Source organism: Rhagoletis pomonella, unplaced genomic scaffold (assembly GCF_013731165.1).
Source record: "Rhagoletis pomonella isolate Grant_MI unplaced genomic scaffold, Rhpom_1.0 Rhpom_scaffold_00002, whole genome shotgun sequence".
Taxonomy (NCBI): Eukaryota; Metazoa; Arthropoda; class Insecta; order Diptera; family Tephritidae; genus Rhagoletis; species Rhagoletis pomonella.
Genome location: NW_023458556.1, coordinates 47100322 through 47124484, shown reverse-complemented (window position 1 = coordinate 47124484; position 24163 = coordinate 47100322). Strand labels below are relative to the sequence as shown.

General features: G+C 34.1%; 1 protein-coding gene across 2 annotated transcripts; it reads left to right on the top strand.

Annotated features, from left to right (window-relative positions):
* The first annotated feature begins 12968 nt into the window (after positions 1-12968).
* LOC118733733 lies at positions 12969-22999 on the top strand. Of its 2 annotated transcripts, none has more exons than XM_036463266.1 (3): positions 12969-13636; positions 16142-17194; positions 22550-22999. In XM_036463266.1, the coding sequence occupies exons 1-2, from the start codon at positions 13167-13169 to the stop codon at positions 16320-16322; spliced, it is 651 nt and encodes a 216-aa protein (XP_036319159.1). In that variant the 5' UTR covers positions 12969-13166; the 3' UTR covers positions 16323-17194; positions 22550-22999. The 2 variants fall into 2 exon arrangements, with proteins under 2 accessions (XP_036319159.1, XP_036319158.1); XM_036463265.1 differs by having other exon boundaries at positions 16139-17194.
* The last annotated feature ends 1164 nt before the right edge of the window (positions 23000-24163 follow it).

Here is a 24163-nt window from a genome sequence, read left to right as displayed (position 1 = left end):
TAAATTTTAATTTAATAAAAATTGTTTAACATAATTTTATTTAAAGTTTGCAAAAAAATCCAAAGTTCAAAGATATACATATATCTAACGCCTTGAAAATTTCAGGTTGTTTTAAGATCGGTTGGAGGTATTCTATACAACAAGAGTGTTTGCATTATCGATGTTTTTTTCGGACTTCTGTAATTTTTTTATTTTTTAACATATTTTTTCTTTAATCCACCCTATATCACGGAGTCTAGAATTATGTTTGAACCTATCTATAATAGTTTTTTTTTAGATATTCAAGAAATTTACTTGCAAAATCCCATTAATTGTGAAATTTAGAATTTTGCAAAACTATGGAAAAAATGTTAATATTCTTTGGCCATATAATAAATTATATATATATTTATTGAGCTTGCGGCCGGTTTTTAATTAGCTATCGTAGTTTTTGCACAAAAATTGTTCACTATAAATCGGCCAGCTTGTTGAAAAATTTTAATGACCAAAATTCATCCAAATCGATTTAATATGGAATGACCTTAGAATAGGACCCGAGTAATGTAACGCAAATGTAAGTAAATCTATTTCAATAAATCTTTCGCTTCAATTGTGTTGTTGTAAAGGCGTATTCCGCCATTTGGGTACTTTGCATAAACTTTGCATATTTGATTATTAATTGGTTTCCGACTTTCAGAAAATTCACCGTCTATGCTTACAGCAAACATACATACATTCATACGTACATATGTATGTACCTGTTATAGTTTGCATCCTCTAATGCAATCACGTTTCCTTAGCACTGAAAACTCAGACTTTATGTATGTATGTATGTATATCTCCAAACCCCATTGTAATTTCCTGCAATTGCCAGAAATCGCGTAGATTGTAAATTCATATCTATCCGAAACAGAGCAAGATGCCAAGGCGTTTATTGGTTATTTGGTAGCGAAGCTTTTCGTTGCTTGGCAAAATGAAAGTGGCATTAAAATTAAGCTTAATACATAATGGGAAAAGTAATTAAAATGATTGCTGATAATGTGTAGTAATTTTGTGCCAAGCTATGAAATGAATGAGCTAAGTACTCATTTTGCTGCGCTGGCATTGTGAATGACTGAGCGGAAATGATAAATGTGCCAGTAAGGATTTACTTCGAAATGCAAAATAATCGAATAGAATAGACGAGTCGAGCATTGTTGCTGGATAAATGTGAAAGTCACTTTAAACAAAAAAAAAAATGCCTGAACTTGAACCACAATAAATAAAACATTTTTATTCAGAAACTTTTGTTGGCAAACTATGTTACTGGTTGGAGAGATTTTAAAATATGTAAAGTGCTAAAGAGATGACGAAGGTCGTTCAAATAAAAAAAGGTTTATGTTTAATTTGACATAAAGAATAAACACAAATAAAATTGCTAAACATAAGAGGTGTCTAAGTATATGAACACATACATATATACATTAGGCTGGGCCGATTTTGTATGGGGGAAAATAAAAGGCATTTGAGCGTATTGTAATTGTAATATTATGATGTCTTAGGTCTAAGCCAATTGTTATTGGCCACGAAAGATTAATTTACAACTTATCTTTAGCCCGCGCAATTGAATCAAAGTGTATGAATTTTCAAAATTAAACTTTGGCTTGTAATATCTTTGGAATGCGTTAATAGTTCTAAACAGGACGATATATCAAATTAAGGGTTATTAAATTTAGTATCTCACGTTCATTTATCATTTTGCAATACGTTTACAAGTTTTTAAGATATTAAGATAAAACTTACAAAAACTATAATTTCCCTTATGAATTTTCAATTCTTCATTACTTCAGCAACCAAGTGAAAAATTCAAAAAAGTGAGACGAGATTTATTTCAAATGTTGTAATGTTTTCGAATTTTTATATTTAGATTTGGCCAGTTTTCAAGATCGTGGTGAATGAGGTCAAACATGTATTTTGAAAATTTAGGAATCGTTTGATAAGTTAATAGTAGTTTCCACCATATAAATATTTACATACATTAACATAATACAATTAGGGTGAGAAGTTTTAAGTCCATTTATGCAGTCTTGAAAATTTTTCGCGGTTTCTAAATCTGCCGTTATATGAAAGTAGGGGATGTGCAATAAGTTTTTAGATATAAATAAATATTTTAGTTAATTCCATTATGTGAAAGTGACTGTAGGTAAATGCAATAGTCTTTAACATATCCTGGGAAATCTTTTTGAGGACTTTCCAATTGGACGATATTGGTTTGCATTTAGCTTGAACGAAAAAAGTTACTCCCTGGCACACTTTTCTGTAATCCGGTTCATCATCATCTAAAAGTTATTTATACAATTGAAGAGACATTTTTTTATAAAAAAACTGGAGATCCGTGTAATGATAATGTTACTGATTTTTGACAATAATTTGATTAAAATCGTTCAGATTATAAACAAATTATTTTAAAATAAAAGAAATTTTGAATAAAATTTTTTGGCATTTTCTTATATTTGCAATTTTTATATTGTATGCCTAAACATAAGTAAACTAATTAGTGTTTCTAGAAGTTGTGTCTATTCAGTGTTCCCATACTCATTTGCATAAACAAAATTTTTCCACGATGATGGAAAATAATGGCTTTTCTATTAGAGTTACCGAAATCGTCCCTAAATTTGCAAAAAATCGCAAATTATAGCTAATATTAAAAAAAGATAAAAATATTTGGAGCCAGCGATCTAAATGCACGCCAGCAATATTAATGCTGTTCTTTACATCTTTTGACTCTAGGCCAGTGCAGTTAGCAAGGGGACAATTCATATATTATTGAAAACAGATAACTTTGAGATTAACGATAAGCTAAAGGGCTGCGAGAAATGAAATTTGACTTTTTATTTTGGGTAAACGAATTCATTATCTAATAATATGCACCAAAACTTTTTGCTGAACCCAGAATTTTTAACAAGAATTGATCTTATTTGACTAGGGTGCTGTGGGTCACTTGGCGGTCGATGCGCGGGCTCTTACAACCACAATAAAATACTAATATTTTGCAGGCTTGTTGTTGACTTCATGATACAATATATTTTCACTATTACCAAGCGATTTGATAAAAATTAAATTTTCGACCCGCCCTAATATACATATATATATATATGATGCTACACACATATACATTAGAGAGGTCCAAAGTCCGAATTTCAATGCCGCCTCCCCCTAGGATTGTTCTATACCGAAAAAAATATACCACTATTTTTTATTGTATTCTATATGAGGAAAAATTCACTTTTTGTAGAAATGGTATATAATCCATGAAAATCAATATTTTTTGATCGGAAAACTCCGGTTTTCTTCAGGAGACCAATTGTTTATTTAACCATTTTTTAATACTAAATATTTTTTATTGCATTTTCTGGGGGTTTTGGTGGACCTATAAAATATAGTTACCTTGAAAAAATAGTTAAAGAAACAATTGGTCTCCTGAAGAAAACCAGAGTTTTCCGATCCAAAAATATTTATTTTAATTAAAATTAAAATTCCGGCTTTAATTTTTCACATGCATTTTTGGATCACCCTGATGTACATATATGTATACGCATTAGACCGTATCAGGAAAAAAACTTCGCCATGCGTATTGGAATATAAAGTATTTTGCAAGGCAATTTCTTAAAGTAAACCATTTTGCAGAACATATCGCACCCAAAGATCTAAAGGGCGATCAACTCAAAAATATTTTTTCTTTATGAAGATATACGCTAACCAAAAAACAACTGTTATTCCTGTTTTATGTTAATTGCGTTGAATCTGTAGGATCCGCAAGCAATTATATTTAGATCTAGGCGTGCGATTTATATTTCCACATTTATTCGGCCCTTACAGTCGGATCGTAAAGTATCTTTGATATATCGACATTATTGTCTCGATAAGTCTTTTGTTCTACAGTTCATTGACCTTAAGTACCGCGTTCTAGTACATATTCACGAGACCTCAGTTCTTATCACCCTAACGTACCACCCTAATGCCAATTAATTAAAGCTCACCGATAATCATTAACCTTCTGCTAAGAAATTATTTCAATTATTATATCGATACCTGAGTCTAACAGCCAATTTCACGAAACAATTTATGTGAAAAATTATTTTAATTTTTTGAATTTTATATGGAAATTGACAGAAAGCAAAAAATAATTTTCAACTTAAATTGCTGGTGAAACCGGCTGTAAGATCGACTTATCTCGGCAGCCAGTTCGAAAACGCCCTATTTCAGAATTTGATTTAAAACACCCTATCTCAGAAATTGGTTGAAGAACACTTTATATCAGCTGCCGATTCATAGGCGCGCTATCTCAGCAAATTTTTAATGTATTTTCAGCTGAGAGAGGGCGGTTTTGAACCAAATTCTGAAATAGGGCGTTCTTGAAAAGTTTTCAGAGAAAGGGCGTTGTCGAACTGACTGCCGAGATAGGTCGATCTTCCACTCAGGCATCGATATGTAGGTGTCACCGAAAAATCTAAAAAAGCGACTCCTAGGTTCGGCCAAAAAAAAAATTGTTTTCGAAATTACTTCGCAAATATATTTTAGAATGGGTGCTGTAAGACGAACCCGTTTTTGTTTGCTTGTAAGGTGGTACGATCTAATGTACATACAAACATACATACTTATGTTCATTCATTTGTAAACCGAAAAGAGATCCCAAACAAATGTTTGCAATTCGATGTGTCCACATGAATAACAAGCCAGAAAGCTCTAATTGGATTAATCAACCGCTAATATATTGATACAATACTCGTACTGTTGGATGAAGTTTGACGCGCAACCCTGCAACCTTTTCGAGCATGAGCATTTGAATATAATTCTGCTTATATCATTCATCAGCTGTTTTTTTTGGAAGTTATTGAACCTTAAATACACACAAATATATGTACATATTTGCATTACTTATTTACTTTATACTTTTTTAGTAATATCTAAATTTTAGTCTTTCTTCCAAAAATCTCTTTGTTTATAGCATAATACAAATATTTTTTTAAGGTTGATACTCGCCAATGTTTGCTCTGTGCTCGGCCGAGCTCCTCCTCCTATTTATGTTGTGCGCCTTTATGCTGTCACACAAAGGGAAGCGATATTGGTCGGACCAGAGATCAACCTGGGCTCCAACGTATAGCTACCGGGATCAATAAAAGAAAGAGAATCAAACAATTTAAGAAAAATGTTTGCTTTATATTTACTAATATAATATTTTGGCGTTTATACTTTTGCTAAGTGTTTGGCTCCTAAGCTTCCCCTCCAACCTCTGCTCCTCCCCTATTCAACCGACCTCCAAATCGAAGGGTATATTCAACTACCGAATTCGGCCAGTGTTTTTCGGGCAGAGGTCTTTGCCATCAAAGAGGAGTGCAAAATAATTTTAGCATCGAAGCTAGCAAGAACCGGCATTGCTATTTTCTCGGATAGTCAGGCAGCGATCAAGGCATGCGCCTCTGTAAGCATCGCATCCAGCATATTTAATAAAACAATACAGAGAGAACGTTATGGCTTTAGCTGACAGGAATGTCGTTGCACTGATCTCGGTGCCGGGGATTAGCAGAATTAATGGCAATGAGCGGGCAGATAAGCTATGAAGTCAATAACGGTCGGCTATGGCTGTATCAGGAGGTTCTTGTGACTCTAAGCTATATGACGGGTCTTCAGCAGTATGTGCCCCACCTACTGCACAAAACGCACTGCATTTCTTATCAAACTAAACAGCAGGGATCTATCTCGACTAACTGCTGTGGTAATCCATGCTGTAAGACTAGGATTGGAGCACAACACTTCTTGTCGTAAATAAAATTCACTATAAGCAGAAGAAACGGTAGAGCATCTAGTCTGCGATTGCGCAGCACTATGTAGGGCTAGGAATCAGGTTTCTAGGCAAACCCTGCTACTGCGGTTCAACAGACATAAGTGAAAATTAACCCACTTCAACTAATTTGTTGCTAATTTGAGATGTTAAACTCGCCACATCAGCCAATCAGCCAACCATGAGAAGCTTTTTCAAGGCAGAAATACACTCGGAGATTTGCCATTGTCAGCCAAGGAGCGAAGGCTGTTAAGAAAAAAAACGTGTTATAATTTAGATAATGCTTAAACCAGGGATCCAACCCAGCTCCTACCGGACTTGTAGTACATACCTCTAGCCACTCACCCACAGCGGCCGTTTTTTGTTTTTTACCTTAGGGATTGAAAATACCCGTACAACGAGATTTTTCGAAGATTTTATACGGATTTTTTTGTGGCTTTTCGGTTGGTTGGTTGGTAGCAGCGTTGTTAGAGTATTGGCTTAGAACCCAATTAACGCTGTGGGTACAATTTTGATACACTAGCTAGCAAAACCTCTGATATTGTAAGCTGTCACGATTCGTTGGCATTTTTAAACCTTTTGGACATGTCGATGAATGTGCTTATGTTATTCATGAAGTATTTAAAAATGTCCTTAAGGTTTTGCATGATACATTTTCCTAGTGTCTCATGACTTTTACACGCCAGCGTTGGACATTCATAAAGGTAATGTTAGACTGTTTCTCTACCTTCTATACTTCCGCTTGCCGGAACGAAAGAGAGATATCCAGAACATGAGGAGTATAATCTGATTTCTACTCTAAATGTAAGAGCGTGTCAATAACACCACTATGACCGTATTGCCTCGACCTGCAACAGTCTGATTAAAGAGTTCGCTGCAATTTTGCCTATATTGATTTCTATGGGCAGTTGATGCAGATTCCTATTAAGTGCATCGGTAAGACACGACTTAATTGCTGCTGCAGTACCTTCAAATGCTGTTTAATTTCCAAACGGTATATTGCTGATCTAACGCTATACAAAATACTAACGCCTCTTGAGATAGCATTAATCTTACAATGAAGATTTTTATTTTTTTTTTTATCTCAAACCAACGAGTTGACTTTCCATAGTTGTAGAAATCTCCAATCCACTAAAACAACGTTTACAAACAGTTAAACTTCAGCGCCAACTGTCGATTGCAAATGAACCAATAAGTTTTCTTACTTCATACAAAGATATTTCTGAGAAAACGATAACAAAGCAAACTCGCTGTCTATGTCTGAGTGCAAGCAATAAATTTATTGCGATGTCAGCTTTTATCTAAGCATTAATTTGCATTTGTTTCTCGAATGAGAAAAGTGAAACCGAAAGCAAAATAAATTTAGACCACCCTGCTACGCAAACATACTATTTGCTACGTATGAAAAAAAGTTGGCTGATTTAATTTAATTATTTTACCAACTTTTTATTGGTGCTGGCCACATTTGTTTAATTTTGCTCGCAAGTCTGCCTGTAAGTCTGCCAGTTTGTCTGCCTATTTGTCTGCCTTATTTTATTTGTTTATCTGATAGGCCTTTGACTGGTCATTCAGCCGATTTGTTGGAGTGATAAACCAATACGACGCCACAAGCACACCACTCGAATTAAATAATGCACTTTCATATTGTTATGCGATCCTTTAACCTTTCAAAGTAAACGAGCACAAGTTGTAAACATGGAATACACGTGCTGATATTTATATATATGCATGAACTATCACAAAACGTATATGTTCGTACGAATGTATGTATATACTTAGTATATTTGTTACGAGTATAAATATATGTATAATTTAACCAATTGATACTTTTTACGATTATTCTGTGCTGTTGATGGCGCCCATAAAACTGTACTTTTAAAAGCTACATCAATTCACATACACATTTAAGTATGTTTGTTCTTTTTTTTTTGACGATCTATTTTTCCATAGTTTTGGTAACTTGAAGCTGAAAACAGCATAGTTTGTCAAACTGCACTAGTTTTTGGTAGAGAAAGCGAATCGAAATTTCGAAGTAATTTTCTAATTTATTAAACGTTCTTTATAGTGTGTTAAAAAATTATAGTACCGGTAACTTTTTCTGCAATAACTTGGGACTTAGTGATTCAAAAATATCAAAATTTGGAGAACCCTTCGAGTGACAGTAACGGTTATGATCTTTATTTTAAATTCACACTATGTTACTTTTGATGATTATCCAAAGTAAATCACTCAGTGTGAAATCATCCAAAATGCATCATTCTGTCTACCTTTTTCCATCTAGTTCTTCGGTTCAACTTTCACTGTGCTTTGTACTTTTATTCCTTGGTAAAAGCTTCCAGAATGGCTCGGTTGAAACGGAACGAACGAATTACATATATGCAAAGGCGTAGACCTAATTTCACGTAGGCTAATACATCAGCTGGAATCAATTTTACACCCGAAACGGTTAAACCAGAAAAATTGAGGTCATTTAGCATTGCATAGTATGCATTTTCCTTTAGATTACATTTGTTGTTATCGCTGTATTTGTTTTTCCCAGGTCTGCAAACCGGTTTTGAACCGAACCGCCGCGTTTTTCGTACTTTAATCAGAACAGAACAGAAGAACCTAAGGCAAGATTTTGAGCGTCAATTCAAAATTCTCAGTATGCAATTTTTGTTTACTAAACTTACGACTCGTTGAAACGTTAAAGAAGTTTACTCGGATACTTAAATAATACTGCCTTCTGATTTCACTTCCCAGACCCAAAAACTAAACCATCTATTTCATACGCAATTTTTTACGCTGAATTCAGAAGTACTCCAGCATGCCAGGTTTATGAGATATTCTAACCTAAGGGTATGAAAATGGTCGTTTTTTTTAATTTCAAAAACTTTTATAAACGAGAATAAGTTTTTTCGAATATTGGCACAAATTTTACCTTAACCCGGTATCTGACAGGTGGGGTGTAATAAACCCCAGCATAGTAATTTTCTTAGCACCGCTTATAACTTCAGTCCAGTTGTAAGCGGTTTCTAAGTGGCTTTAATGAATAGCGCGACATATTTTTATTGCTAATCAATAAAGAAAAGCAAAATTTTTAAAAATATTAAATAAATTTTAGTGAAAATCGTAGTAGGTACTTGAGAATAAAAGGCTTTATTCCAATGGGGTTTGTCGAAACTTGTTACGAAAATTCACCCGTCGAATGGGGGGTTAAAGTGCACTGTTTCACCTTTAAATATTTTTTTAATTCCGGTTATTCCTCGCTGAGATATAAACATTTTAACTATACATTGAAACTATGATATTAGCTTTGCCATTTTGAATTTGCATTGTTGTTGTTTTGTGATATTGTAGTCATATTTTCAGACAAATTTTCGATTCATAAAGCATTCCTTATTTTTTATGGATTTGGGTTTTAGTATTTTAATAACTGAACCATTCAAACTGAACCACTGTTCAGAGATAGTCGTGAATCGGTTCCTGTACCGGTACAAGTTTTTTCTCAGTAGTTCGAATTAGATATAGGCACGGGACTAAATATTCAATCCCGATCCCATCCATCCCGAAATTCAATTTTTAAGTCCCGAGCCCGCCCATCCCGAGGTTTTTGACAATTGTACCGCGGGTCCCGTGGGTCCCGAAATTTATCACTAAGAAAAATTCACATGCCTTTCAAATTAATTTAAATTATAAAAAGATAACGAATGATCTGGCATCTTGCGATTATTTTTTTTCTGTTCGTTTTCGTCTCAATAAAACATAAAAAGTTCTTATTTCATACAATGTTTTAAAGGAAGATTTTCGGTATTTGCGGAGGTTGCGGGTTTTATCGGGAGTGTCGGCAAAGGATTTTGGTCCCGTCCCGCCCGCAAAACTTTTAAAGACCTACCCGAAACTGCCCATCCCGGCCAAGTTAAAATCAGTACCGTTGGTCTCGCGGTATACCGCGCTCATCTCTAGTTCCAACCACTGAACAGACCCGCTTCCACATTTGGAACGGTCTGCAGCCCTGGTTTTTCCACAAACACTTGGGTTGATCGTATGCTTAAAGTACCAGTTTCATGTGTTATCTTGCCACTTGAACGAGATTGTAGCAGCCACATTCGATTAAATATGTACGAAAAATAAATTTAGAACCATTTCATGTGACTGAATACAACATAGAGAGGATAAAGCTGAACGAACTATTTAGATCCCGTACAATGAACGACTATTTCATCAAAAGCTAGAAGGGAGTCAATACGTTTTATCTCAGCACATTTTCAATGTATTTTCGGCTGAGATAGGGCGTCTTTGAACCGAATTCTGAGATAGGGAGTTCTTGAAAAGTTTTCTGAGATAGGGCGTTTTCGAACTGGCTGCCTGGCTGAGATAGGTCGATCTTCGAACTGGCTGGAACTGGCTGAGATAGGTCGATCTTCTACTCAGCCGTCGATATGTATGTATGTATTTTGTTTACATGGGTACGGACCATAGTGAAATTTTAAATAGGTGTATTAATAAAACAGCTTTCTCGCTTTATTTTCTCCACATTCGGCACACATTTTCAAGGCAAATTTTCAAAATTATTACTTCACCTGCTATAATTTCATCATGGCTATGGACGTGCTTTAACATCTTATAAAAAAAACATATCACCTCGCTTGTGCGTTTTAAATTGTGTAAATATACATATGTACATATTTACATAGTTAAATTTCGCTCTTCATTGACGTTACAATGTTTCTTAATGCAGCAGAGAAGTCCTTAACAAAACAAAATAAAACACTACGGTGAACGCAATAAAGCGGTATTTTAAAAACACACAGCAGTTGAAAAAATATATAAAAAGCAAAAATAAAACCAGCATGCAGCTCGCGCGTGATATGATGCGTCTCCATACAAGAATGAAGTGTCACTAACTACTATTCGACTATTCGCCTTTTTCCAAAACCGGTTTTGGAGTTATTCGAAAAATTGCAATTTGAAAGAACCGGTTTCCGATTTAGAAATTCAGAAAAAATCGGGTAAACCGGTTTTATTTTACATAGTTTTTATACAGTGAAAATGCTTATCTTGATATGAAGTCATGAGCAAAAAATACAATAAAACTATTAACAGTAAAGATAGCTTTTATTAAAAAAAGAGTAAAGCAAAATAAGTACAAAGTTTTTTATATATAAATTAAAATCGATAAAAATCAGTTAAAAATTCACGTTTGGTATTTTTTTAAACACTTTTTTTGCATCTTTTCTGCCTGGTTCAATTTCTGGATCCAGCGACATCAACAGAAGTTTTTTTCAAGCAGCTGTCGCCCCACGGCAGAAAATGGCAAGCCTTCGAGTGTAGTTCTGCCATAAAGGAGTAGAACACGAGTGCGAAGAGAAGCTCGGCCAAACACGTAGAACGCGTTTAAGCACCAAGCATTCATTTATTGGAATCAAATATGATATAATGTTCAACCCCAAATAACCTAGGTCCTACGATATAATTTTTAAACAATTTAGGGGCTTCCCTTGAACTGCAAAACTTCGAAAAACCCAAAAAGTTTATTCAGAGGTGAATATTTGGATGAAATTAAAGACAAAGAAAAACTGTTTGTTCGATCAAAAAATCCGGTTTATTCGATATTCGAAAAATCAATATTTCAAAAAAACCGCCTATAGACTTACAAAAAAAACGGTGGTAACCGGTTTGGAAAAACCGAGTCAATCACCCTACTAACTACCAATGTTAAAACTGACACAGGGAAAATCAGCCGTCACTGGACTTAATTGTATTCCACTTGCAGTTAGCTCATTGATTGTGGTTAACAAGCGAAGGGTTTAAAAATGTGCAGCAAAAGAAAAGTTCTTCTGAGGGCGACAAAAGAAATGAATAAAGATAAAAAAAAACTGAGTGTCAAGTGCTGATGATACAAAGTTTGTGGATGAATAGCACTCATGAAAAGCATTGAGTTTTTGTGGCGGCTGCTGTAGTATGAACAGATAGTCTGCGAACGCTTTCCCTCACACAGAATTACTACCAAATTTAATTTCCTTCTGGAGCTTAATTTACGCTATGTAACCCAACTCTTTTAATTGAAGCTGTGGCTAGAATTTTTTTTTTATAAATTTTCCATTCTTTCATGTGTAGACGGTATTACTTGCTAAAATATTTAAGTTAAACTTAAAGAATTACCCGTCAGATTTCATGAGTCACAAAGAAAAAGGGTTAATGGAACTTGTTACTTCACAAGAAAAATTCCGTCTGAATTAACTGCATTAAAGAAGCTCCTCCTTGCATTACATGAATCCTCAGTGAATTTATCACCAATGCTATAAAAAGCTGCGTCAAAGAATTTCATCAATTTCTTGAATGGTATTAAAGGAAGTGAAGCAGGTTAAAGGACACTAATAAAAGTCAATTTGTAGTCTACTTAGATGTCAGGCGGCAAATAGAAAAGGTTAGCGAAAGCGGAGACAAATTGCGTAAACTAATTAGTGACGGAAGGACTTTAAAGTGAAGAGAGGAATCTACTTTACAGAAACAATTAATTTTATTTGCAGGGAAAAAGACTATATACTATGTACATTTGCTTGTGCAAGCCTAGATGTACATATGAATGTATATATAGATATGTATAAACATGAGTATGTACATAGAAAAATATATACAAATATTTGTGCGTTTTATTTGACAATAATTTTGTACAGAAAAGTCAAAAACTTTCATAAAAAATTATATACAAATGTCTGTTTGCAATTAATCTCAACTACACTTGTGGCCACGCAAACCTTACCACCACTTAAAAAGAAAAAAAAAAGTTGGTAAAATTTATTAAATTAATAAAAATTGTAATATAGTTCAATCTGTAACAAGCTATCTATATTAAAAAAAAAAAAAATTTTTTATTAGTTTACAAAATCCTACCTAATTTTTGTGTTTTAAGTGGTGGTAAGGTTTGCGTGGCCACAAGTGTAAGTATGCGGTCGAAAATCTTAAAGCCAAAAAAACAAACAAAATGGCAAAATACCTTTTTAGCTTGTAGAAATATTTTTCTAAGCCTTCTCTTTATTGTGATGGGGTTGAGCAAAATCCTTTTGGAATTCGACTACTACTTTGTATATCTCAGTTTACCCTCTCATTACTGAAAGTTGAACATTCTTTTCGTACCTTTATATTAACCTATTTAAATTTCTTGCCTTTCAGGTTAAAAAATAAATAGATACGACTTAAGTGCGCTAAACAATTACGAGCCCAAAGCAAAATCGTATATAGTAACGAGTTAACATCACACAATTTTTAACTAAGCCCGCCTGCAAAAAAAAACGGTATAATCATTGCTGCCGTTATTATCGCCATTAGCACCACTGATCCGGTCGCCTCCACCACCGCTGACGCTGCAATCCCATCTATAGCAATGCGTCGTTCCTCGTTTACGCCTGTCTTTAGTTTGAACACTCAGGAGCCGCTCATCGTAGTAGAAGAAACAAACACCGCCGATGATGGCGAAGTGGTGGAGGGTGCAGCTGGTGGTGTTGATACCGCAGGAGCCACACGAAAATCCACTAGCGACGATTCTGATCCCGACTCGCCTGTCAATCCGTATTTGTTATGCCCATTTCCGGATATGCAACAGCGACGCAAACATTCATTGCCATCGCTACAGATCACCGAAGGTATAACGGCCAGTCAAGTGCGACGACTGTCAGAGGTGGGTGGTGAAAATGGTGGACTTAGCCCTAAAGAAGTTGAATTTCTGGCAACATTGTCACAGAAAGCAAATCCCGCAGCGGGTGGCAGACGGCATTCGGTTGTCACAATTTCCGCCGTACCACCAACGTTATTTGGACGCAATCGACGAGAATCGCTAACAGGCTTGCCACTCAGGTGAGTACAATAAAGCAGCGTAGCGGAAGGAATTGCTAACGAGTATATGATGAGGATTGGGATTGACATTTGCAACTGTGGTATGACTGATTGTGGCTTTGATAGAATATTAAATGAGTTTTCATTTCCGTTCATGAGCAACAAAACTAAACCACATTTGACAAATGAAAGTCTACACTTACACAGTTCATTCAATATAAATACGTATGTATATGTGTAAGTATGTATTACTGTTAGTAGGTAGTAAAGCTCTGTAACAATATTAACGCAGCACTATAAAGCTTTAATATGTTCAAATAGTGTCAGCACATCTTTCATTGCCAGACTATTTCGAATGTGTTCAGCTCGAATTCAAGTTCTAAAATGCAGGCAGGAACCAGTAGCCAACAGTTTTTCTACTTATATACCCGGGCGGACTTGTGCATAAGGATGTTATAGCTTTGTCCACATAAGGTCTCCCCTCCGTGAATTTTGTCCCATGAACCTGATTATACTTACTAAAGCATATCGAGGGCCTATATTCGAAACCCTCTATATGCAGATCTTCCTATATCAGATCTTACAAAAATGGGTTTTTAATAACAAAATCTGACTCCATATTTCCTTCAAATCAATATAATATCTACAAATAGTGGAATTCAAAGCTAGATTATCAGAACTCAATTTGACTATATCAGAAACTGATTTGTTTAATGTTTCAATGTTTCCCCTCTGAAGGATATGTTTTTTTTATTTATTTATTTATTTTTGAAATGAGTAGCCTATTTTATCCTCAAAAAACTGGATTTGTGTGAACTCTTATAAATCTTATGAAACATGCATATGCAAGTTAAGCGCCAATTACTACCAAAATTAATAAACGCCGAACAGAATAGTCGACAAAAAGAGCCTTACAAGTGACAAGTTAAAATAAATTCACTAGGTGGAGCCAATGTTCAAATAATATAGCCAAGCTCAGTCAGGTCTCTATACTTAATGCTCTAAAATTTTCTGCTCTCCCTCTTTAGCGTCATAAAATATGGTGTTCCATATTGACACTTACATCTATACCATGATTCAATAATAGAAAGGTTTTGTAATAAAACAGTCTTCTCGCTCCTACACATAAAATCGGCTCCTTTACTTGTGCAGAATGTTGCTCACTCTACAGTTTTTAGTTATATTAGTAGTAAAACCAAAAATTCTTCATACTAAATATTCGTTGGCGTCACCTTCGTTTGTGTAGTTGTGTAGTCTAGAATAGCGACAGTTTAGCTATAAAATAACAAAAAATGCCGATTGATAGAACTTTTTACGCTGATTTCAACGATACCAAATTTATTTGGCGCAGGTAAAAAATAAAGAAGATATAAAAGGTTTATTTGTATTTTTTATTATCACTAAATTGTTGAAACCCAAAAGTAGATCATAATAAAATATGTAATATCGAATTAAAGATAATAACTTGTACTCTCTAAATAATATACATTTCTTTACCATTAATTATGCAGTTTTTTCAAAAAAGGTTATTTCATGAAAAAATTACATTTGTTCGTTTTTTTGTGGTTTTGGTTTAAAAATACAAAAAGCTATAAATTATGTACATCAGCTGAAGAACAAATTAATTACCTTTATGGTGACGTCATTAGTTTTTTAATCGGTTATTAAGTTCATAAGATATTAATATTTAAAATATCTAAAAACTGAACTTTAACCTTCTAGAACCTCTTCATTTTTTACTTGCGCCAAATCATTGTTGGTTGAAATGAGCATAAAAAGTTCTATTGATCTGCATTTTTCGTTTTTGCATAGCTGAACGGTCGGTATTCTAGATTTGTTCCCGGAAATGACGAATAACTTAAATCAAAATTGCATATTTTTATGTATTGATTAGTATTTCAATTAAAACACCAAATATATTGCAAATTCGCATAGAATTAATAATACACATTTTACTTCTAATTGTATACTTTGCGTCCTTTTTGTAGTACCATTCCACTACCGTTTTCGCAAAATGCGATCACATTCTTCCCCTTTCTCCTACATCCAAAATACAAATCTAGATAAAGGAGTGTCAAATTTTAGCTGTCACAAACTACACAACCTTGTATTATTGAATCATGCATCTATACATAAATTTCATTAATTTTTTAAATACAAATGTTTAATCACTTAAGTGCCTAAAATTTACGTACGGTCGCAGTCAGCTTAATTTCTAAATTTATTGCATATAACACCTCACTCTACTTACCCAAAGTCTACCAAGAGACAATACCGTGGGCGGACATCCTAAAAGTTGGTCAAGATGTTTGCTATCACATTCGTTGATTACTGCAAATAAATCTGCAAATGATAGAAAACGTTCTTATTGCAATCGATTCTCAAGCCGTAAAAAACAATTCCAAGAAAAAATACTATTTTTTAATATGTAACAATGTGCGATTGAGTGTGTGTGTTTTATGAGAATCCATACTTACTTACACTTTCTCTCCCTCTCTCTCTCTCGTTTACACCTTTGGCCAGCAGTGGCAGCCGGCGCGGCAGCATTATTCAAGGGCCACCACTTACCGACCATCGAGGCAGTATCCACAACTTGCAACTTGACATCATGGATGGCATAGTGCAGACGCGCAAACGTGCCGGCAGTGGTGTGTGGACGGCACCAGTACTGCAAGAGACCGAAAATAATGTGCCAGTGCAAACATAAATCATAACAACGTCCCCCTATCCTACCAATCGGCCCACGACCATCATACTCAAAACTAGCAACAGCATCGACATTAATGGCAGTAGCAATAATGATGAGAACAAGAAGAAGAAGAAGAAGAAGAATGACTGTCAAATTAGCACCAATAAAATTAAGCAAAAAACTAGCAGCAAGAATAACGCGGGCACTTTGGATGGGGCGACGGCTGAAACACCAACAGCAGCAACTACATCGACAACGACTACGGCAAATGGTAATGAGCGATCAACATCATGGCATAGCAATTTAGTTTCACGTTTTGGCGCGTTGCTTTGTTGGCAATCGCTGGACTGTTGAACAAACGAGTGGCTTGAGTGACTCCAACTGGACAGAATTGAAATCGTATTGCGGTGAGAAAAGTAGCACCAAATATGTGTGTGTGTGTGATGGTTAGTCTTTGGTCAACTGACCACCACAAATTGCAACAGGAAATGTCCACAGTGCACAGCAAGCGTGAGCAATACGGAGTAGCTCAATTTGGTCGTCCAATGCGAAAACAATCATAAACTTTCCGCTTTCGCAAATTACACAGTTGGAAAAATTGCAATAAAGGTGAGTTACAAAGACATCGATTTACCAGCTTTACAAGCATGCGCGCAATGTCAATAATATTGACGTTATACTCGTACAACAATGCCGAAGGTCAGTCGAAGGGGGGACGTTGGATAGAAGAACAAAAGTTCCAAGGTTCTATATTCACTGGCTTTCTTAGAAGGAAGCAAAACATGAAAGGCGGTAGATATTAACAACTTCAAAAGTACGTTGAAACTTCGCATGAGAGTTTGTATGCATTCACGGGCTGTTTAAGGATTTCATCACAGAGAATAATAAAGGTAACTTTTACGAGTATTGAAAACTTTCATACTTATTTATACATAAAGAACTTTTGTAGAATGTTGTATGATATCCTCTTGAATATGGGTAAGTTTATGGCCGCTGTGTCTATGTGGTTAGTGGTGCGTACTAACACTTTGTAGGACCTTGGTTCGATCCTTGGTTCAGGTAACACCTAAAATTAGAAAACGTTTTTTCTTAACAACGGTCGCCCCTCGGCAGGCAATGGCAAACCTCCTTGTGTACTTCTGTGCACTGGAAAAGGTTCTCATAAAATCAATTTGCCGTTCGGAGTCGGCGTAAAACTGTAGGTCACTCCATTTGGGTAACAACATCAAGACGCACACCGCACTTAGCAAAAGTGTAAGCGTCAAAATATTATTATAACTATTCAAGGCGAATTCATACAAAGGTGGTGTTGCTAGAACAGCTGCTTTAATTCGCCTTGGTAGACAGATCTCAAAACTTCTTATGAGTGGGTGCGAAAGTAAGAGTGTTGAAATTTTCTTTCCCTCTTCGAATAGCTGAAATTTTACATTTGTGTACCGAAAGCAAAAACAAAATACATGTAAATTTTTGCTTTTGGTACTACCGCTACCACCTTAAATGAATTCGCCCAGATTATGATTATTTTTTCCAGCTATTGATTGCTGATGTGCGCGTTGTCTATAAGTTAGGCTAATAACTCCTCTCACAGCCCGGTGGGAATCAGAGCCCTACACCCACTTACCATGCGCTCAAAGTTAGTAGGTGAATTCCCCACTTTTCTTTCACTCGTGTCTGAAGTATTGGCTTGTCAGACATGTATAGGTGCCACGCAATAACGCAAATCACAGAAAATTGAGCTAGCCAGGCCCTCGAGCCAGGCTAATCAAGAATACAGTAATTGGGAGTTCCCTTGACTATCTGTAAACTTCCCATGGAAATAATAACTTAGCGTAAACTCAACAAACGCTGAACGAAAATCAGGGTATGTGCAAGCTAAACTTTTTTTCGTGATACGCCTATAGTGTACATGGCGTATGAGTAACAATCATTACGCATTTTTATTTGACCATGCGCCACTCTTTTATTTATCCATCGATCTTATTTGTTAGCAGCTTGATTTTTTTATAAAAGAATAGGCTTTAATAAAAATAAAGAAATTTATACAAAACCTTTTATTTTTTGCTATGTTGCTTGCAGATAAGGTTTTCAATATGAAAAAGTATGGCTTCTTAAACCCATTCTTTGAAGCGTTCTCCCAACAACTGATAAACTGAAACAAATACGATAAATTTTTCTCTTCTGCAAGTTCAACCAGCATCTTATGAACCTATCTTATGGAAGCCTAATGAAGCTGCATTTATATATATTCATCCAAACGTAAATTATACAGTCAAGGCTTTAACAGTAAAATGTATGCACTAAAACTTCTTTATCTCTGCACTTGAAATGCATTAAATTATAAAATGTAAGGGATAATGTGCTTATAACGCAAGGAATGCACACTTACACGACCCTACATTACCATGAACTTTGATATCAAAGTACATACATAATTAAGTACATACATAACTTTTATTTTAATAATAAAGAGCAAAACTTAAACAAAAATACGAGTATACGATGTGCATAGAAGAGAAAGAAGGGAAAAAATGATGAAAGCATGCACGCGCGTACATAAAAGTATATTTATTTATATACCAGTACAAACTTGCTGAAAAAAATAAAACTACAAAGTCTGTAAAAATGCTGTAAATTGCTTGGTGGCAAAGCATAACAAAAAAGAAAAATATATGTACATACATACACATATAGGAAGTGCAAGTGTGCGAGCATGCAAATAGGCGAAAGCGCAACAGTACGTCAACGCAACAACAAGGATTTCCCTAGCGCATTTGCACTTTCCGACATAAACGGAAGGAAATATGTACTCGTAGATTCAAACAACCACACGTAGAAGCACCAGACTTTCATTTCTAAGTATATATGTATGTATATACAGGGCCATGTGGGATGGTACACACTACACACATATGCATGTACCCGAGAGAGACGATTTTCTAACACAGGAAGAGAGATTATTTTTTGAAAACTTGTATTTGACTGCAATCAAAAGAATTTTTCTCCATTTCTTTTTTTATTTTGAATTAACAAAGCCGATGCTGGAAACGCAGTTACGGCATTAATTAAATATCTCATATTAGAAATTTACCAATTTCAAACCAATAGATTTTCCTACTGGGTATGCACGTGGCCATGCACATTCTCATATACATACATATGTATGTACTCATCAAGAATGCAATTCCACTTGCTACTTGTGCGCACTTCTTCTCTGGGGTGCTGATTGCATGTGTATGTGCTGAGTAAAAGCACTTTGTGGGTGTGCAACAAGTGAATGTTTTCGGTAGAGTGAACTAAATTAAATTTACATAAATTCGGAAGAATTTAAAGGGCACATGAGGACGCGCGCGTCTTTATTTGTAGAAGGTTTTTACACACCTACATATTTAGGTACATTAAACCGTACCAGAAAAAAAAAATCTCCCCGTAAACCCTCGAAACTAAAATATTTTTGCAAGATAATTTAGAATTAATTTTTTTTTTTGCCAAAAGTAGGGGTCGCTATTTTCGTCATATTTTCTGCATTTACAGTCAGATCTTTAAGTATGATGCATCGATGTTTTTATCCCGAGTTCTAGCACTTACCCTCCAATTCTTATTACCCTAACATACCACCCTAATGTGAGTAAATTAAAGCTTACCTGATCCAATCATTAACTTTTTGTTAAATAAGTATTAGTCACAGTGGCGTATGGCGCACTTTTTTCGTTTACTTGTAAGGTGGTACGGTCTAATGTATGTATACATACATATGGATGTGTTCTCATACAACGTCCACGTGTATGTATGCGCTTATGTAAGTGAGCACGACAAATGTGCTTAATGAGCGATATAATAATACTTTAATTGAAATGCAAGGATAAAATATTTTTTTCGGAATTTTGGTGTGTACATTTTTAGTATGCGTTCATATGTATGAATGTTCAAATGCCACCATGTTGCTTCTCTAAACAAAACATAAAGTGTTATCAACTTTAAGACTCTTACCAAAATAGATTGTCTTAAAGTCATTCGTATGGCGTATTTCATCAACAAATGTCAGCTGACAACATTTTTTCCATTCAATACCCTTGGATGATAGAGGAATGTAATCTTATGGGATTTGCTTTGAAATTAAAATAAAAATACCTTCAGTACCATTTACAATTCAATGCGATTTCCGATAGTTTTTAATGTCTTAACATAACTGAATATTAAGCGTTTTATCGTGTGGTATTTACACTATTAATTTTGACTTCCGTCGTGGTTAACGCTTGTGTCTATACTTCTTTTTAAATATTATACTCTTTTTTTGGAACTCAAATTTGGATACTGCTGTACTGCATTTATACGTGTGACTTGCGCCCACTTGAAGAATGCATCCCTGCGCAACTTCAATCGTCCAACCATCCATATGGTAATTACCAATAAAAGCATCCCCGCTTCCATTTCGAATACGAACTTGCAACGATGGCTATAAATGAGCTACGAACCTTTGTATTATATTTTTGAAAAGTTATAAACTTGTAAAAATACTTTGAGTGAAGGAAATCCAACAAAACCAAATCGATATATACATATGTATTTAGAGGTTAGTGAAATACGTAAAAAAAAAATGTGTGAGAATTAACATGTAACAGAAATTTTTTCGAAATAGAAATATAAGGTTTTTTTTGCACAATTTTAGTCGTCGAATTAAACAGGAATAGCACGCATCGGTTGCTGCCTTTAAACATTTTGGAGGCTACATAGAAAAGTATTAGCTACTAAATAAGACAAAATTCAGCTCCCAAAATCTGCAACTGGAATTTTAATAAATTTTATTAACAGGCCTTTATTGAGCTTTTTGATTAGATTTCTTAAAAAAATTTTAAGCATGCAGGTTTGTAGCCCATTCAATTATAGTAGAATAATAAGTGCAAGTTAAACGAGCTGGGACTTACGGTTTTTGAATTTTTTTTGTTGAAGTTGTAGCTCATTTTCTGCATATAAAATAATCATCGAACATTCTACGTCTAGAAGAAAATGATTGACACTGTCAACGAAAAAATTGTCACAAACTTTAATGTACTAAAATCTAGTGACCTATAATACCGTATACACAAAATCTTAATCTTAAATAACAAAAAGATACACTGGTAAAACTTGTCAATATGTGGTGCCCTTATGATTATGACACGGGGTGTATTTTTAATTTTAATAAAAGATTCAGCGATGATTTCAAATATGTTTGATGTTTTCGCACATTTATTTATGTTTTCTTATTATTACAAAGATAAATATAAAGAAAAATATGAGGATGAGGATACCGATAAAAGTAACGCTGAAGATAGAGGAAAATAGATTAAAATAAAGATAATTATAGATAAAAGGATATAGACAGAGACTCAATCTGGGGACTTTTTCGGGATTTTAGAGATTTTCGGAGTTCTCGGGACTTATCGATATAATAATCGATATTTTATCGGTTTTGTTATCGATTTTGTAATCGATTTTTTATAGATTTTGTAATCGATTTTGTTATCGATTTTGCTATCGACACTATTATGGCTCTTGTTATCGATATTTTTTTCTTAGTATGTGCTTTCGTTTTTGACTTAGATGTGCTCTTAACCATACCACGTATTCTACGTTTATATTTAGCGGCTTTGTCTCCGATACAGCCTGCAGACAAAGACAAAGGCGCTGGACTGTTCCTTTTTTTAAGTAGTCACTACTTTTTCAAGTGAATTTTATTGTAATTTTTCTATACAAATATGGTCCAATCTTTAATCAAAATCATATATCATATATTATGTACTATATACATTGGAACAAAATATTTTCTTTGTCGAACGTAGGGGTTCCTTTATTACATTTTGCGTCTTATTTACAGCACTTATAGTCGGATCTTAAAGTACGATATATCGATGTTCTTGCCTCGAGGAGACAATTTCCAAAGTTCATTGACCTCAAGTACCCCGTTCTGATCTTAGTTCATATCACTCATAAGTTCCATCCTAATTTGAGTAAATTAAAGCTCTCTGAAAATCAAGAAACTTTTGCTAAGGAAGTTTTTTGAGTGTCCCATTAGAACTATGCATTTAAAAAAAACATATATAGCCGAACGCACATTTCTAGGTGTCTGTGAAAAATGTAAAAAGGCTCGGCAAAACAAAAAAAAATATTTTTCTATGTGTATGCATGCACTTCAAGTCAAATGGGATTGTTCAATTTTAATATGCTTTGCTTTATTATTTATTTAAGTCTGCCATTTCCGTTTACAGGTCAGCGATGGGATTAAATACGGCAGCAAAAAAACAACAACAACAACAACAAGAGCATCTAAAACAAGCATGTACATATGCATATATGTATGTAGTATGTACGTACTTATACGTATGTACTTACTAATCTCTCTAATAACCGCAAACCAATTAACTATGGAAAAACTGAATTCATTGACAAACAATGGAACTTGAAAGCACACTCGTACATACACAATCAAATAAGAAGAATCAACAATTTGATGAGATTATAAAAAGGACATATTTAATTATTATTAAATCAGGAATTGATAAATTAGTAAATAGACACTTACAATATGTATTTATGGTATGTATGTGTATGTGTACTTTTTCGAATAATACAATTGGACTTACTTACATAAATACATATATGCGTAGTTATAGAAATAAATAAATATGTACTATACATATTGCCTCCAATCATAAATATTTGGCCATTCGAAATTTTAGAAAAAATTCATACTTGATTGGATTTAGATAATATTTGATATTGTATTCCTTTTTGTTACTAAAATATAATTAGGTAATACAAAGCAATAAAAATTTATTTCAAAATAAAACATTGTATTTCGTAATTAAATAAACAAATAATACTTATACATACGTCATCCAGGAATTTACCACCAACACTGTGCAGCTATTGTAAGGCTCTTTCCTTTTTTATTAACAAATTCAGTTATAAAAACTTTAACTTTTTCATTTAAACACTAATTTCATTAAAATATTTTTTTCAATGCAATCACATCGTAAACCTAACTGGAGGTATCTAAAAATGACTGCATTGCAATTGAGAAAACATTACACGGCACTCATTGAGGTGCCCATTCTCTATTTACACAGGCATTGTTCAATCACAAGCGGTATAAATAAAGTTAATGTTCCGCTTGGTGAAGTCGTTCATTATTTTAATAAAAATCTGTTTAGATATTACTATATAGCAATAAAATTTAGAAAAAGGTATAGATTTAACAAAGTAGTTGTATAGTACATACATACATGTACATATGTATTCCTAGACCCTCAGGTGTTGTTTGATTGATATTTATTTTTCATAAATATGTTTTCATATGATAATTGATTTAGTCAATCGGGCACAAAGAATCATTCCTTTTAAAACTAATAATGTTAATATGACGCTAAATGCATACATCTGTTATATAGGGTTAAGAAATATAAAAGCATATATGTATTAAAATTAAATTGTAAATTAGCAAAAGATCTATTGCATTGAGATGTACCACGTACCTTACCATAAAAAAATACAATTATATTAACAAAAAAAAATGTATATCTATGCCAAAATTAACTTAAAAAATTTAAATATCAAGGCGTAGTTAAGTAATTATTAAGACATAATTTTATCGATTTGTGAATGTTTTTGAATAGAGCTACCTGCATTGAAGTACCTATAAAAAATAATGAAGACATTTGTGTGCTAAATTTTCCATCAAAGAAAAATGTTAGCAAATAGTTGAAAAATCATTTTTGCCTCATTTACAATGCAAACAAATTTATTAACCTAAAATCTTTATTAGAATAGCTTTGATGAAAACCCTCCTCCAAATTGGTCACGCTTTAATTCAAGAGAAAATC

What these genes read in the sequence shown, in the direction of transcription:
- LOC118733733 (XM_036463265.1), top strand. Translation starts at nt 13,167, where the DNA reads ATGCGTCGTTCCTCGTTTACGCCTGTCTTTAGTTTGAACACTCAGGAG. An exon ending in CTAACAGGCTTGCCACTCAG is followed by an intron (nt 13,637 to 16,138) that starts GTGAGTACAATA and finishes ACCTTTGGCCAG; the next exon opens with CAGTGGCAGCCGGCGCGGCA.